At 38.1% G+C, this 15,233-nt stretch overlaps 1 protein-coding gene across 1 annotated transcript in view; it reads right to left on the reverse strand.

The window, feature by feature from the left end:
* Positions 1 to 15,233, reverse strand: part of E2F5 (E2F transcription factor 5) — a 30,461-nt gene that overhangs the window by 2,217 nt on the left and 13,011 nt on the right. Inside the window, exons 4-9 of the mRNA XM_024731746.1 lie at positions 6,823 to 6,932; positions 5,769 to 5,930; positions 4,428 to 4,471; positions 3,102 to 3,166; positions 2,586 to 2,645; positions 1,753 to 2,020 (exon numbers count right to left, since the gene is read on the reverse strand). Coding sequence (XP_024587514.1) covers positions 1,753 to 2,020; positions 2,586 to 2,645; positions 3,102 to 3,166; positions 4,428 to 4,471; positions 5,769 to 5,930; positions 6,823 to 6,932 — 709 coding nt within the window. The remainder of the gene's footprint in view (positions 1 to 1,752; positions 2,021 to 2,585; positions 2,646 to 3,101; positions 3,167 to 4,427; positions 4,472 to 5,768; positions 5,931 to 6,822; positions 6,933 to 15,233) is intronic.

Genomic DNA, 15,233 nt, shown 5'->3' on the forward strand with positions numbered 1-15,233 from the left:
AAAAAAAAAAAAAAAAAAAAAAAAAACGAAATTAAAGTACTAGAACTTTATGGAAACAGGATTTTCATGACAACTAATCTGTACCTGGCATTACTTTTAAACTTCTGAACTCAAGATGTAGCCCCAAAAACTCATTATTGTTTTCCCAAAACTGACTCCTCAGTTTTTAAAGTCAGTGTTATCATAATTCTCCCTATGACTCAACCTTAAAAGTGCAACATCACTTTACAGTCCTGTTAACTTTATCTTCATATCTCACACATCAAAGGTTACTTATTTTGCCTAAAGAGTATTTCTCAAATCTTCCTTATTTCTCTTTCCAGTCCCACTGTCATCACCCCATTTTAGCCTCAATGTTCTCTCACAGTTGCATAACTGCAAACATCTTATCTTCTGTCTTCATCGCCTCTAATGCCTTCTTCCCAGGGCCAGAAGTGTCTTCTTTCCTAATGACGTTACTTCTGTGTTCACCAGTATACAGTTCTAAACATGCCACTTCCCTGGTCACAAATCTTCATTGGTTTATAGGTCAAAGTCCTAACTCAGTCTGATATTCAAGGCCCTCTCTAATCTGGCCCCAAATTGTTTTCTTTACTATTTCCAAATACAAAATCATGTACAGAAATGAAATGCTCAAAAGTTTCTTTAATGCTTTGTGAAGGCCAATGTACTAATTGTGTCTGAGCTAAACCATAAGCCTGCCTACTTTATTCTTCCCAATTTGATTATAAGCTTTTGAAAGATGACACTTTCTGTTGTGCATCCCTATGGCCTATGGTGTGGAAATACTTAAGAGGGGAAGGATATGGGCAACAAGAAGCTGAAAAATATTCTGTGTCCAGTTAGATCTTTTTAGTCTCACTCTTACCTATTGTGAACTCAAAGAGTAGACCACATCCCAAAAGGATAAGGGTAAAAATAAACAAATTGGAATATATACAATATAGTTATTTTAAATTATCTGCAATACTACGTCTAGATTGCATGGCAGTCATTCATTCAGCAACCATGGGTCCTTTATTTGCAACCACTAAGGAGTTGGTAAATACCTAGCCATGTAATAACCAAGGGAAAGGACTGGATGCTGAGGAAATTTCATAAATTTAAGAAATGTGGCCCCTATTCCTGATGCCCAGTTTTTAGCTATTTATCATTTCACAGATCAAATAACTTAGGAAGGCAAGATTTCCTAAATAATTGGAGTTGAGACTGCTTATCAACTGTATAAAACTAAGCTTTCCAAATAAAAAGTATAATAATAGAGAATACAGAGAAACAGGAGACATGTCACTATAGTTGTCCCTAGTATGATTTTTATTAAACATAGAACAAATTTCAATTATATATACTACAGTTACTAAGAGATAAAAGAACCTTACAAAGTAAATCTCAGATAAAAAGCTGACATGTAAATAGTAAAAGGGGAGTGGGGGAACAAATCTGGTTTAATTCCAAAAATGGAATCCTAAGGAAAACTGAAAATATATATATTTACACAGTCTATGAAACAACTAGTAGTAGTATAATTAAAGACAGGATCTGTTTTTAAAATTTTCCTCATAATACATATTCCAGTGCTGGGCACACAGAAGACACAAAATTAATACTTGTTGATCAGGTTTACTATTTTGCCTCCTATACTAGATAATAAAATAACATCACAATCGAGAAATTCAGAAAAGCTCTCCAACTTGTTCAACACAGTATTCATATTTTCCCGTCTACTTTTTAAAACAAAGGCTCTGAACCCACCTGAAGATAAGTCTGTGGCTGGAGTCTGCTGAAGATTCTGGCTTCTTTCGGAGACAGGTTGCTCAGGCAGGTTCTGAGTTGCCATGTTGGATTTCTGTGGAGGCACTGGAGTCGAGGGCTGAGAGGAAGGCTGTGTGAGGTCATCAGGTGGGGGAACAGGAAAAACCACGGGCTTAGAGGAGCTGGACTCTTTATTTATAAGCAGCACGTGGATAGGTCCTGAATGACTCTTTAGATTGATCTGGTATTTCTTTTGTCCATTCTGACCCTTTGAAGTTAGTAGGCACAAACAAATGAATAAAGGTCAACATTTCCTGGTAAGCTGAAACATTAAAAATAAGACAGGCAAAGCTATAGGGACTAACTACGACAAAATTAAGTCGCTAAGTCAAAACATAGAGACCAAGAGTAGAATGGGATATTGAGTGCTCTTAAACCACTTGCCCCAAAAAGTAAGCTTTTCTTAAATACTGGGCATCAAAAACTCCCAGTTGTAGAATTCTGGAAACCATCTATTTGTGTGTAATTATACATGTCAGTGTGCAGCAGCGCTCCAAGCGTCCTCCACATGTATGGAACCCCGTCCCCTGGCATCGGCCGCCATGGATGTGGTCATCTGAATGTGCATTCTTAAATGGCAGCTATTTCACAGGTCGAAACTTTTTTTCATTCAGCAAAGCACAAAGACAACTGAGTTTTCCTACAGAGATATAAATGTAAAGTCCCTCCATTTCAAAAAGGTAATTTGTATCCCGAGGCTTCAGAAAGCAGAAATACAAAGTTCTAGAATAGCTGGGAGAAGAGAGGGAGGTGATAACAGTAATTTTTTCTACCTCTTTTTTGATTGTTATAGTTTTCAAATCAGTTTGTTTCAGGAAATTTGAATCTGAAAACTAAAATCATGAAATTTATATTAGCATAGAGTCAATAAATATCTCTGACTCAATAAGCCAGAAAATGTTTTTTTAAAAGACCTAATTTAAAGCAATATATTATTGTTGATATTTAAAGTGAACTTTTTCCTCAGGATTGTTATATTGGTTACAGATATAGTCAAACTGATCTTTTAAGATTATTGACTATATCATTACTCATTCCTTGATGTCTTCTAGCTCAAATAAAATCAAATTTTAAGAAAAGTAAAATGTTAAATGATTCATTCAGTCACTTCCATAATTTTACCAAAGTACTGAAGACATCTAAATTCAGATATCAGTACTTTCAAACAGACACCTTAAAAGCAGTAACTTGAAAGTGTTTGCAATTAGCTCATGTTCAGCTAAAGAAAATATATTTGTCCCTCTTGGAACAGTAGATCCATTTTAACAAAAGTTATCCTACATACATACCATTTCTGGAATAGGTACCTCCAGCTGTGTACCAGAAGGTGCTTGAATGGCCAAAAGTGTATCACCTGGTCAAAAAAATTAAGAAATAAAGATTTTTACATTTTAGAAAATACTACTGATCCTGTAATACAGTGGCCAAGAGTGTGGGTTGGCCAAGAGTGTGGGCTGTGGAGTCAGAATGCTTGGATTTGAATCCCAAGCTAGGTAACCTTGGGCTTTGGTTCTTAATTCTGTAAAATGGAGGCAATATAACTTACTGCATAGGGGTTTTTTTGAGGATTAAATGAGGCAATATATGTGTTAGACCTTAGAACAGGTTAAATGTGTTAGCTCTATTCTCATAAACGAATTGCTTTCACCCAATCTCATGTCAAGTCTGAGATTCTTGAAACCTTTTAGCCTTAGTTAAATAACACTGTTTAGTTGAAGTATTTATACTACTTAAATGACTGGAGATACTAGAGATTAGGTATGATACAGTGAAATCTTAAGCTTAAGTGAACTTACTTTTGAAGCCAAATTCTACAGCAGTCTCTGCTGAGTTGAAGATTAAAAATACTTCCCCAAACTTTCTTTGAAAACTTGGGAAATATGGTGGCAAAGTAGAGCAATAAGCCCACATATATTACCAACGTAGTCTTAGATGAAAGTCAGATTCCACTTGGCAAGGTGTTCGGCAGATTATTTTTTGTATGTGCATGATACAAGACTGTCCTTTTTTAATAGGTCATGCACAATTAAATATAAATCTGTATGCAAAATTTCATTTTACTTGTATTATATATATTATGAAAATACAGCCCCCACCCCCCATTTTAGTTACTAATATATTGTCATCTTAAGGGGAAAACATGAAGGCTGGGGATGGAATAGGGTGAGGAATAATTTTCCTGATAATAAAATGGATAAACCTTACTCTGTCCTCATGCTTTCTTTGGGTCCCATTTGTGACCAGCACACTTGATACATGTATTTTCATAAACAGTGCCAATGAGAACCGTGTTCTAGTTCAAGTTTAGTCATTGACTCTGTGATTCTGTGACTTTGAGGCTGTTGCTTAATCGCTGACTTAGGTGCCTCTCCCAAACATAGTTTATACCTACTGATGTGGGCAATGAAGTGAAAGCTGGGAAAAGCAGTTATTGTCATGGAAACAGAAATGAAAGCAGCCTATCAACACATAGCACTGTAGAGTGAAACCCAAAAATGTCCACAAGTCCTGAAAATAATGACTTAGGGTGAGTGCATGGAGAATTTTGAATCACGTTACACTAAATAGGTTGATTACAGGAAGAATGTAAGAAAAAATTTACTAACAGTACTTACCATTAAAGCAATTACAGATGTCTTCATGAGTTACATAGGAAAATGTACTGTCATAGAGTTAAGGAAACAACATTTTTATCAAGGTCTAGACATTTAAATTAAGATAATAAATCTGAAGGCCAAAATAAAATGACCAAATGCATGAAGGGACTGTCACATATGGTCAGATGAAAAAGAACACAAGTCTTCAGTCTGAAAAGGCAAAGACAACCACATAAAGGTCCATAAGAGAAGTGTCCATCCTTTGCTCTAAGAAGAAGCCACTTTTGATTTCTCTGTCATTGAGAACTCTTGGGAGAGAGATGGAAAACACATTCCTCATGGAGACAGGAGCTTCAGGGGGAAGGATATTGATGGGAAAAAGGATGCTCTCAGTGGGAGTGAAGAGCAACTATACAAGCCTCTGCATCGAGAATCTTCTTGGGTCATGGTTTGGGGAATTGGGAGTGGCCACAATCTTGGAAAGCAGTGCAGCAAAGTGCATGATCAACTAGTTCAATGCTTTTTGAATCTTGGGGTTCCACAAGGCACAGTTGAAGACCCCCATTATTATCAAACTGTTAAGGAGTTCTGATCATAGAAAGGAAATAACAAATGAGATCATGGACTTGTTCACCAAAGACAAGACAACACGAAAAATAAATTGTATACATTAGTCAAAAGTTCATAAGAGGTGGTACAAGATAAATGTAGTTAAAATGTTCCATATGACTACAGGTAAGTTCACAAATCAAGAGAGTCACAGATATCTAAGAGAACACAATGACTATAAGAAACACATGGAGTATATCACTAATGATGTTTCCCCCCAGTACAACAGATACTCCAGCCTCGGAACCCCACCCTCCAGTAAATACTGTCTTTCGGTTAATGTTAGGCGGAATGTATCCTGGACTGATTGCAGGCCTGTAATATTTCATTTTCAAACCAAAATTAATTTTTCAAAACTTTGAGAGCTGCTAAATTTTTACTACTTCAGAACACTGAATGATTTAAGTACAGAACAATGATTTAAGTATGTCTATGCACTTAACAATGACTTCCAAATTCATAGACCCGCTAAGCACACTTTAGCTAGCATGTTACGTCCTATCAATGGGTAGACTGAATGTAGGTGAATTTGTTTTTCTCAATGCAACACAGTAATGGTGCTAACTGATGCACTGTATAACTTAAAAAGGTAAAAATTTTAAATTAGTATAAATCAGAAGAATTATAAAATTAAAATGTTACATTCACTTGCAGAACTGAACTCTAAAAACACTAGAATAAAGTAACTGATCTTCAGACTGAAAGAATATGTAGATATTATGTATATGTATAGCGTATTTAAAAGGATATCTATTATTAATGGAGTCGTCCATCACATTTTTGATGCTTTGCTGTAGCCACAACTTCTGCTGATCAAGTTCTCTTTCCTTCAGTTCTAGATCTTCAATTTCGGCTTTAAGATATCTTAATCTATCTATGACTTCTTTAGTATTACAGCCAGCACCTACACCTCTTAAAAACATATGAGAATTAATATCCCCAGTATCAGACCCAGTTAAACATCACTTAATTTTTGTAGTAGTAAAACTCACTGAATATATTCAAGACAAAAATCTTTACACTCTTCTAAAAATCAAGCATTAAAATCCTTAGAAAATTTAAGCACCATATACCTCTGAATATGTTTGCTTAGACAATTTATTGCCAAGAACAACCAAAGTACACAAATTCTCAACATGTTCTAGTGTGCTTTTTGTCTTCTGGAAGGTCAGGCTGGTGACTGAGGCACCAGAGGATGTCAAAGTCAAATTGTCACACTGGAAGTCTCACTATATGGACTGAGATGCTGGTAAAATACATTATAACCTTTTAATATATTTTGGTGGGATTTTTGGCTAAGATAAACCAAAAAATTAAGGCTAAAGGGGACAAATTTGTGGAACAGAAAGTGTTTATCACACTCAAACATACAACAGTTAACAAATGACAACATGCATTTCAACTAACCATTATTTACAAAGTACATAATCCTGTGTATAAGACACAGTTCCTGTTTTCAAGGAGTTTGTATTAGGTGGGCAGATAAATACTTAAGCAGAGAGGAATTAATAATACAAAGCAGTATGCAGTGTGTACCAAATGAGTAGCTTGAGGGAGAAAGTAAGATCTCAATTTTAAAAGTGTAAATTAAACAGTGGAGCGAGCAAGGGGACATCCCCACATAGAAGTGACACATACAGAAGCCCAAAGAGGTGTGTCCAGGGACACAGGTGGGGCTGGTGTGACTAGAGTAGATGGCTGAAATAGAGGCCTTCAGAGAGGCAAATGGTAGAAAGGTCAGATCTTACAGAGCACTGAGAAGAAAAACAAAGGTTTTAGAACAGAGTACTGGTTTGTAACTTACTTCCATTGTATACTATTTTTTGACTTTTTTTCAATTAGGTCAATTCCTTCCAAGACATTGGTGATATCATAAATTCTTCTCTTTTGCCTCACTGCCAAAGTATCTGCAGCCTGTTGAAAAAAAAAAAAAGGAAAGAACAATGAAATAAATTACATTTCGTATTTTAAGGCCAAAAAGGCTTTGGTTATTAAGGTCACAGCATGAGAGCCCAATCCTAAATCTGACCCAGTCAGCTGCTTGGGTATGTGCAAATCAACCCTCAAACACTGAAAATACCAAAGAAATTATTCCATTTAAAAGCCAGCAGATGTTGGAATGGAAAAAAAAAAAAAAATGAAGAGGTTGTGACACGAAGCCCACAAAAATTAAAGAACACAATAAGAATACTTCATATCACCTTATGGGCTAATCCTGAAAAGGCACTGCTAATTGTCACTTCCTATCTTATTTCTCCGTTCATAAACAGTCTTGTCTAAAATCAGCCTTAATTACTTTTTAAAACTTTGAAAAATTATATGTCAGCGGCTTTTAAATAATGAAGTCAAGATACTTGGTGGAAAATTCTGAATTATACACACACTGTAATACCTTGAAATACACAATCTGCATTTTTTAAACTCACGGTGAAAAGAGAGGAATGATCATGCCATCCCAACACAAAGCATAAAATCTACAAGAAATCAAAGTCTATAGCACAAGGTTTTGGTACTAGCAAACACAAAAGCTTGGTAGTTTCACTCACATTAGGTAAGACCAATGAAAATTAATTAATGCTATCATGTCATGAATGAATTGAGGAATGCTGGACAGTTCTTCTAACTAGTTCTCACTCACATTTCTGACATTTGTTCCCCAATAGTACAAACAGAACCTCTAAGATGAGGTTACCTTACAGCTCTTTTTTCAGAGTGGATTAGACAACAGACTATCTTGAATGTGCAGTCACATTTTAAGATTCATGGTAGTAATGAAAAAACACATTTATGTCCTTACTGACAATATCCAGTACATATGTACAAGATTTCGTTTCATATAGTTAGTTACCAACTACCCCAGGGCTTGCTTCCTTCCACAGGGGGCATATGCAACCAATAGCAACTGCTTGCTTCACAGGCATGTGGAACCTGTAAGTGAAATGTCAGTTCTATCAATCTAGTCGTTGTGTTACCAAAAATACCAGGTTACTGTTGTCCAATCACACAGGTCTTCGGGAAGGGGATTCATGCCTCAAACAGTGGACCAGGAGGGTAAGTAGGAAGTGGCAGAGAGAAGGAAGAACCAGAGCGTGAGGCTGTTTGAACCCCCAACTCTGACTAGAGTTTGGCTCCATCTCTTCTAGAAAACGAGCAAATGAAAAAGAGGACTAGGCATTGTTTCATTGATATCCTCTTCCTTGTACTTAGCAATTTCTTCTCTGTTTCACCTACCATCGTAGAGTTTCTGTCCTTGAGTGTGAGGCTGTCTTTCTGAAGAGCAATCATCTACCGCAAAGCTAACTGTAAAATCTTAACTTGTGAACTAATGTCTCACTTCCCTCTTGAGAAGTAGCCCACAGCACTCCAAGCCAGCTCTGTGTTATCCGTAGCTACAGACTCACACACAAAAGCCGTCACAACCACAGCAACAGCTCACCAGGTAGGGTATTAAAATATGTTTGTATGAAACAGATCACACAGCTATTCTAGGTCACTGGGCAAAGAGCCATGAGATCTCACTTTTAGCTCAAAATTTGTAAAAAAGTATCTCATTTATAATTTATTACTGCTTAACAATTATAAAATTAAACACTTGATTTCCAAATCTAAGTATTATTTCTTAAATATCTTTCTATTTAAAAATATATACATGACCAACATTAAAAAGGATCTCCAGGAAGCTTTTATTTTAGCAGCCGCATCATCCTTCTGAAGTCAGGTTCTGGAGCAAGGCACACCACGATCCAACCCCAGCCTGCCACTTCCTGTCTTCAGTTGGCTTCAAACTCATTAAACCTCACTTCCTTTTTGGAAAATGGATAACAACACATGCTGAATTGTGGGGATTAAACTGGATAATCTTAGCACAGTGTCTGCTGCATAATTTAAATATTGGTAAGTAACTGCCTCATCATCAAATACAGGTTGAAACAAGAGATCGTGGGTAAGTTAGAGTTTGCACGTATACGAACCTATCATATTTTATGTAGTGTTTTTAAAAGTTGCGTGTGAATTCTTAAAGTTTTATTAAGTAATCCAAGACCTTTGTACTTAATAAAATCATACAATGAATCACCACCACCTTCATTCATTCATTCAGCACCCAGGGGGTGCCAGGCTCGTCTGGGTCTTAAGGATACAGTGGTGACAGAATGAAGTAGCCCACAGCACTCCCTCTTTTGAGGTCAGGGAGTTAATAATGTACAAATTATTATGTTAGGAGGAATGCATGTAGGAAGGTGCTATATTTAACAGGATTTTCAGATAAGAGCTCCCAGATAAAGCGACATTTGAACTGAATGAAGTGACCCCTGGGAACACCTGGCAGTAAGTGCAAAGGCTCTGCAGTGGGAGATGCTTAGGTCCTTCGAGAAAAGGCGGGCAGGCCAGTGTGGCCAGAATAGTGATTGAGAGGGAGAATGGGAAGGGGGTGTGTAACAAGAGGAGGAAGAAAGGGGAAGGGGAAGAGAGACAGGGAGACAAAGATGATAACCTGGAAGAGGTAGCAAGGGGCCAGATCACTGGGGTCTTGCAGGCCACTGTAAAGACTTCAGCTTTTACCCCCAGTAAAACAGAAAGTCACTGGAAGGCTCTGAGCACATAATGATTTGGCTCCACATTTTCAAAGGTTCTCTCGGGCTGCTCTGGGTGAAAGAAAAGAAGCCAGTGAGAAAGCAATGGCAATAATCCATTCAAGAGATGGCCATGGCTTGGGTGAGGGGGTAACTGTGGAGATTGTGAGAAGTGGTGAGATTCAGGATCTGTATTTTTTAGAGCTTTTTAAAAGTTTTTTACAGCTTTATTGGATTATAATTGCTTTACAACATTGTGTTAGTTTCTGCTGTACAACAAAGTGAATCAGCTATATGTATACACATATCCCCCCACTCTTGAGCCTCTCTCCCACCCTCCCTATCCCACCCCTCTAGGTCGTCTCAAAGCACCGAGCTAATCTCTCTGTGCTATACAGCAGCTTCCCACTAGCTATCTGTTTTACACATGATAGCGTACATATGTCAATGCTACTCTCTCAATTCATCCCAGCCTCCCCTTCCCCCACTGTGTCCACAAGTCGGTTCTCTACGTCAGTGTCTCTATTCCTGCCCTGCCACTAGGTTCATCAGTACCATTTTTCTAGATTCCATATATATGCATTAAAATACGGTATTTAGGATCTATTTTGAAGGTACAGCAAGCAGACGATCCTGAGAAAGGAATCAAGAGTAACTCTTTGGTTTTTGACATGAGCAACTGGAGATGAGGAAGGTTGCAGGAGGAATAGGTTTGGGACACTGAAAATCAGGAACTCGGCTTTGGACATGTTGACTTCCAGGGGGGAGAAATCAAGAAGGCCACTGAACATTGGGAGTGTGTAGGTTAGGGGAGAAGTCCAAGCTAGAGATACAAATTCAGAAGCCATCAGTAAAGAAGACATTTTAGGACAATGGATGGAACCTACTGGATTCACCTAGGAGGTGAGCATAGAAGGAGAAGATGTCTAAGGGCCAACCCTGGGGTTCGCCAGTATTTAAGATCCGAGAAATGAGGGGCAACCTGCCACTGAAGTAAGAGAAGTAGGAAGAGTGGGGTCTTGGAAGCCAAGGGAAGAGTGTAAGAAAGAGTGACCATGTTAAGTATCGCTGGCAGGGAGACCTGATTCACTGAGACCTGATCCATGGATTAGACTTTGGAAAGATCACAAGTGACCTTGGTCGGCGCCGTTTTGACAGAGTGGCGGAGTAGAAAGCCTTCATGGAGCGATTCCAGGACAGAGTGGAAGGAAAGCTGGAGTGGACAGCTCTTCTGAAGATTTCTGCTGCAAAGAGGAACGGAAATGAGGCAGTAGATATAGGGAATTGTGGAGTTTCCCCAGGAAGTTTTTTTTTTCCCTTCATTTCTCTTTTCTTTTAAAGGTGGAGCAATTTCAACATGCGAGTATGCTGATAGGAATGAGCCAGTAAAGGGGGAAGAGGGATAATTCATGATGCAGGAGAGAGAAGGGGCAACCAATAAAGAAACAGAAGTAGGCAAGGGGGGATGTGAATCAGACTAGCTGAGGATCAGCCTTACATAATAAGAGGGCATATTAATAACTGAAGCTCATCAGAGTGCCCAAGTACAGCTGTGGGTACGATAGTAGACAAGGTAAGGGGAGAGGTTAGACACTTCCTTCTGGTTGCTTTTTTTTTCTCATCAGTGGAGGTGGGAGTGGAGGAGTGAAGGGGGAGGGGGGTTTAGTGGTTGAGAGAGGAGAAGTGTGAAATCCTCATCTAGGAAAGCCAGAGAATAAGTCATGTAGAAGGAATGCTGGACCTCACTATGGTCCTGTTCAAGTTAGTGGTCCTGAATTTAAAGTGAGAGCCATCAGAATCACTGTGCATTTTCCTGCGGCCCTGTAGAAAGGCTGGGGTGTTGTCAAGGGACAGGCAGAGAACAAAATGGGTGCATCCTCATCCCATGCTGGCACTGTGGCTGTTGAATGCACATGAGTATGCATCAAATTTACTTTAAAAGTTTACATTTATTATTCTAGGACCTGACCTATATAGCCATAGGGAAGCATCCGTTAGATGCTCACTTTTTCAGGAAAAACAAACATAACCCTCTGAAAGACATAGATCTCCCCTCCAAATATTAAACTCTTTTCTAAAAATATGTCACCAGTGGTGAACAAACTGATATCCACAAGTGGAACAAAATTAAAACTTGTGATGCTTTTAAGAGGTGGACAAGTCAAATAAAACCTAAGAGCTGAGAGGGATCGCATATAAGTGCTAAAAAGGGCTTTAAGAGTTTTCTGGCCCCACCCCTTCACTTGAACAAAAGAGTCCACTAAGACCAGTGTTAATTCTGGGAGGGAGAGAGATTATGTGGCAGCTTTATTTGGGTTAGGATTAGTTGCGGCTCATTTGCTCAAGGATGTTCTTCCGGGGCAGCCTGATGCTTCATTCAAAAGGGCTGACATAAACATAGTAACTCTGGAAACATCCCGTCTTTCAGGTTCTCCATCTGTAAAGCAGGTACTTTACTCTCTTCCAGGACAACTGTTGACACACGTGCACTCAATGTCTTAGCTACTGTGCTACAGAGACTAACGTTACAGTGAGGAGGGCCACATCCAAAAATCAAAACTGTGCAATACAAACACTACAAGGGACCTTCCTGGTGGCCCAGTGGTTAACACTCTGCGCTTCCACTGCAGGGGGCACAGGTTTGATCCCTGGTCAGGGAACTAAGATCCCGCATGCTGCACGGCACGGTAAAAAAAAAAAAAAAAACACTACAAAACATCAGTTAGTTATATACACATGCATACAGACATGCCCAAGTGATGGGATCCTGAATATAAGGTGGAAGGACTCCAGGTAATACACCAAGATTGCCTATGAAATATTTTAATGAGAATTTTAAAAAAACTGTGCTCGATGGTATGTTGCTTTATCTCATGGTAAGATTACTAGCTAATTTCAAACACTGTTAAAGATAATTGAGAGGTAGAATGTTTGATTTCAACCCACAGTTAAGAAGAACCATTTATAAGCCAGTAATTGGATAATTGTGTAATAGGATCTTTCACAGATGTTATCTAACTTAATGCTCACAACTGCTTTGTAAAGTAGGTATCATTCTCCCTGTTTTATAGGAAACAGACTCAGAAGGCTAATGAATAATCAGGTGGAATCTGGCATTAATTATATATTCATGAAATAAATTTGTGGCAAAACATTTTCAAATGGGCTTCTATTATTTTAAAAGACTGGTGGACCATCATAAGTTCCCAAGCTATACAAATGCACTGAGTAGCAATTCGAGTACCACTAGTCTGCAGGTGGTTCCATCTAGAGTGTATAAAATGGTCTGAAAAGGCAGAAAGATCTTCATTTCCACTTATTTATTTATTCAAAAATAATAACCAGTAACAAAAAAACTGTAAGCATATCTAAGTTTTCGGCACCATGGCTAACACCTGGCAGAATGAGGATGAAAAAATGAAATAGTCCTGTAAAGTAGAGACAAAGTGTTATAGGAGACTGAAAAAAGAGAGATTACTGGAGGTGGGGGCAAAACAGGAAAGAGTTCCTGGAGGAGGCTGCTGCGTGCTTTCAATGCATCTGTAAAGGATGTTACATCAGGAAGGAAATTAAATACCCCAAAAATAAATAACTTACTTTAAGGCTACAAAGGGCTTCCTCCAGAAGCAGCGCTAAGCACACAAGTGTTTTAATGAGTAAACCTCCCCCGAAGAAATCTCTCCTAAAAAAATCTGCAGTGCTTTCACTACCTCAAACTAACTACTACTCTATATGATATTTTTAAGTGCATAAGCTTTAAATTTGTTCTAATTCTTAAATTTTTTTAATAAACTCTGCATAAGCTTTTGAAAAGAAACTTCATTTGTACTGCCTTACTCAAGTCACCAAAGATTTCTCAAAAGAAAAAAGAAGACACTTGATAAAATATCTATTTAAGTAGGAAAAGCCTGCTGAAACTCAGCTCTAGAGATTGCTTGCCTAAGTCCCCAAATGCGTGCTTTGTAATTCTCATATGTGTTAAGTTTCTAAAACAGGAGCAAAATTAAGCATGCATCTGCTATTCTACCACTGGGATTTGTATCTGCACATTTTCTATCATCCTGATGGTTAGAAGTTAGGAACCAAAGAAGTGACACAGAAGTTAGGAACATGGGCTAGCCTGTAAGATAATAGTTAAGATACTGTTGTTGTGAAGATTAAATGAGTATATTTGAAACACTTAGGAGAGTGCCTCATACATCACGAGTATTACATTCGTGTTAGCCATTATCACTATTATAGATCCAATTTCTCACCTATAGTAAGAAAAAATTGTTCTTTGAAAAGTGTATCATGGAACGTAACAGACCACATTTACTTATCTGGTGTAACTCACTAACTGTAACACTTCAGAACACAGTCAAGCACAATGAAGTAGGAAAAAGGGCTTCTGCAGAAGCAAAAATAGACATAAAAAGGTATGTTTTATTACTCAAATAGTTCGCGCCATTTGGATCCTATTTACTCCTTCTTTTCTATGATTCCTCACAGTGGGGATATTTAATTTCAACGTCCACAAGAAAACTGGAAGTACCATCTGGGACACTGGCGAGGTACCTAAGCAGCAATCAAGGGATGTGGCAGAAACTATAGAAAGGATAAAAAACTCACTAAGCAGACAAAGCTGAGGTCACTGGACATGGCAGTAATCCAACATACTTAGAAAAGCTTTGAGGTTATCACCTCCAAAGGATACAAAAAATAATATTCATCATGGCTATCCCAAGTTACCAAAAGAATAAAATCAAGCACAAAGACATGTGTAATGCATTTTGGAAAATTTTCAAACCAAAATGGTTAAATGTTCTTTTTATAAGAAATAGTATTATTAATAGACATAAACCCTTAGGTAATCAGAAAACTCAGCTATGGACAAAATCTCATTATCTAAAGGATAAACAACGGTTTCAGAATACCTGGACTTGTCATTATCAAGAAGAATATACTAGTCAGATGTGGATTTTAAAATAAATCCAAAAATCTCAAAGGGATTACAGTTGAATGTGACCAATGACTGAGTTAAACTCAATTTTCAGGTCGACTTCCTTCACAACTGTGACCAGCAGCCTATTCTGAAAACTGATTAAACCCCCCCCCCAAATAACTGGGGCATCTCTGTCTCAAACACACATACACACACCCACACAGACACGCATATGTATATACATCAAAATGTCAAAAATTTCCTTCACCAAGAACTTCTAAATGTCAAATCTATAGAAGAAATAAAGATGAAAAGATAAAGATTTGACTATCTCAATAATTAAAACTCAGTAAAAGAAAGCATGAAGACCACGAATTAAAACATGGACAAAAGATAAATTTCACACCAAAAATTTGTTAACATTCTTGAAAAAGTTTTCAAACTTTTAATAAGTTAGCAAAAGAATAATAAAGAAATGCAAATTGAGGGCTTCCCTGGTGGCACAGTGGTTGAGAGTGTGCCTGCCGATGCAGGGGACATGGGTTTGTGCCCCGCGGGAAGATCCCACATGCCGCGGAGCAGCTAGGCCCGTGAGCCATGGCCGCTGAGCTTGCGTGTCCGGAGCCTGTGCTCCGCAACGGGTGAGGCCACAACAGTGAGAGGCCCGCGTACCAAAAAAAAAAAAAAAAAAATACAAATTTGAAAAATGAAAAAATAACG

This window comes from Neophocaena asiaeorientalis, unplaced genomic scaffold (assembly GCF_003031525.2).
Source record: "Neophocaena asiaeorientalis asiaeorientalis breed wild unplaced genomic scaffold, Neophocaena_asiaeorientalis_V1.1 scaffold371, whole genome shotgun sequence".
Classification (NCBI taxonomy): domain Eukaryota; kingdom Metazoa; phylum Chordata; class Mammalia; order Artiodactyla; family Phocoenidae; genus Neophocaena; species Neophocaena asiaeorientalis.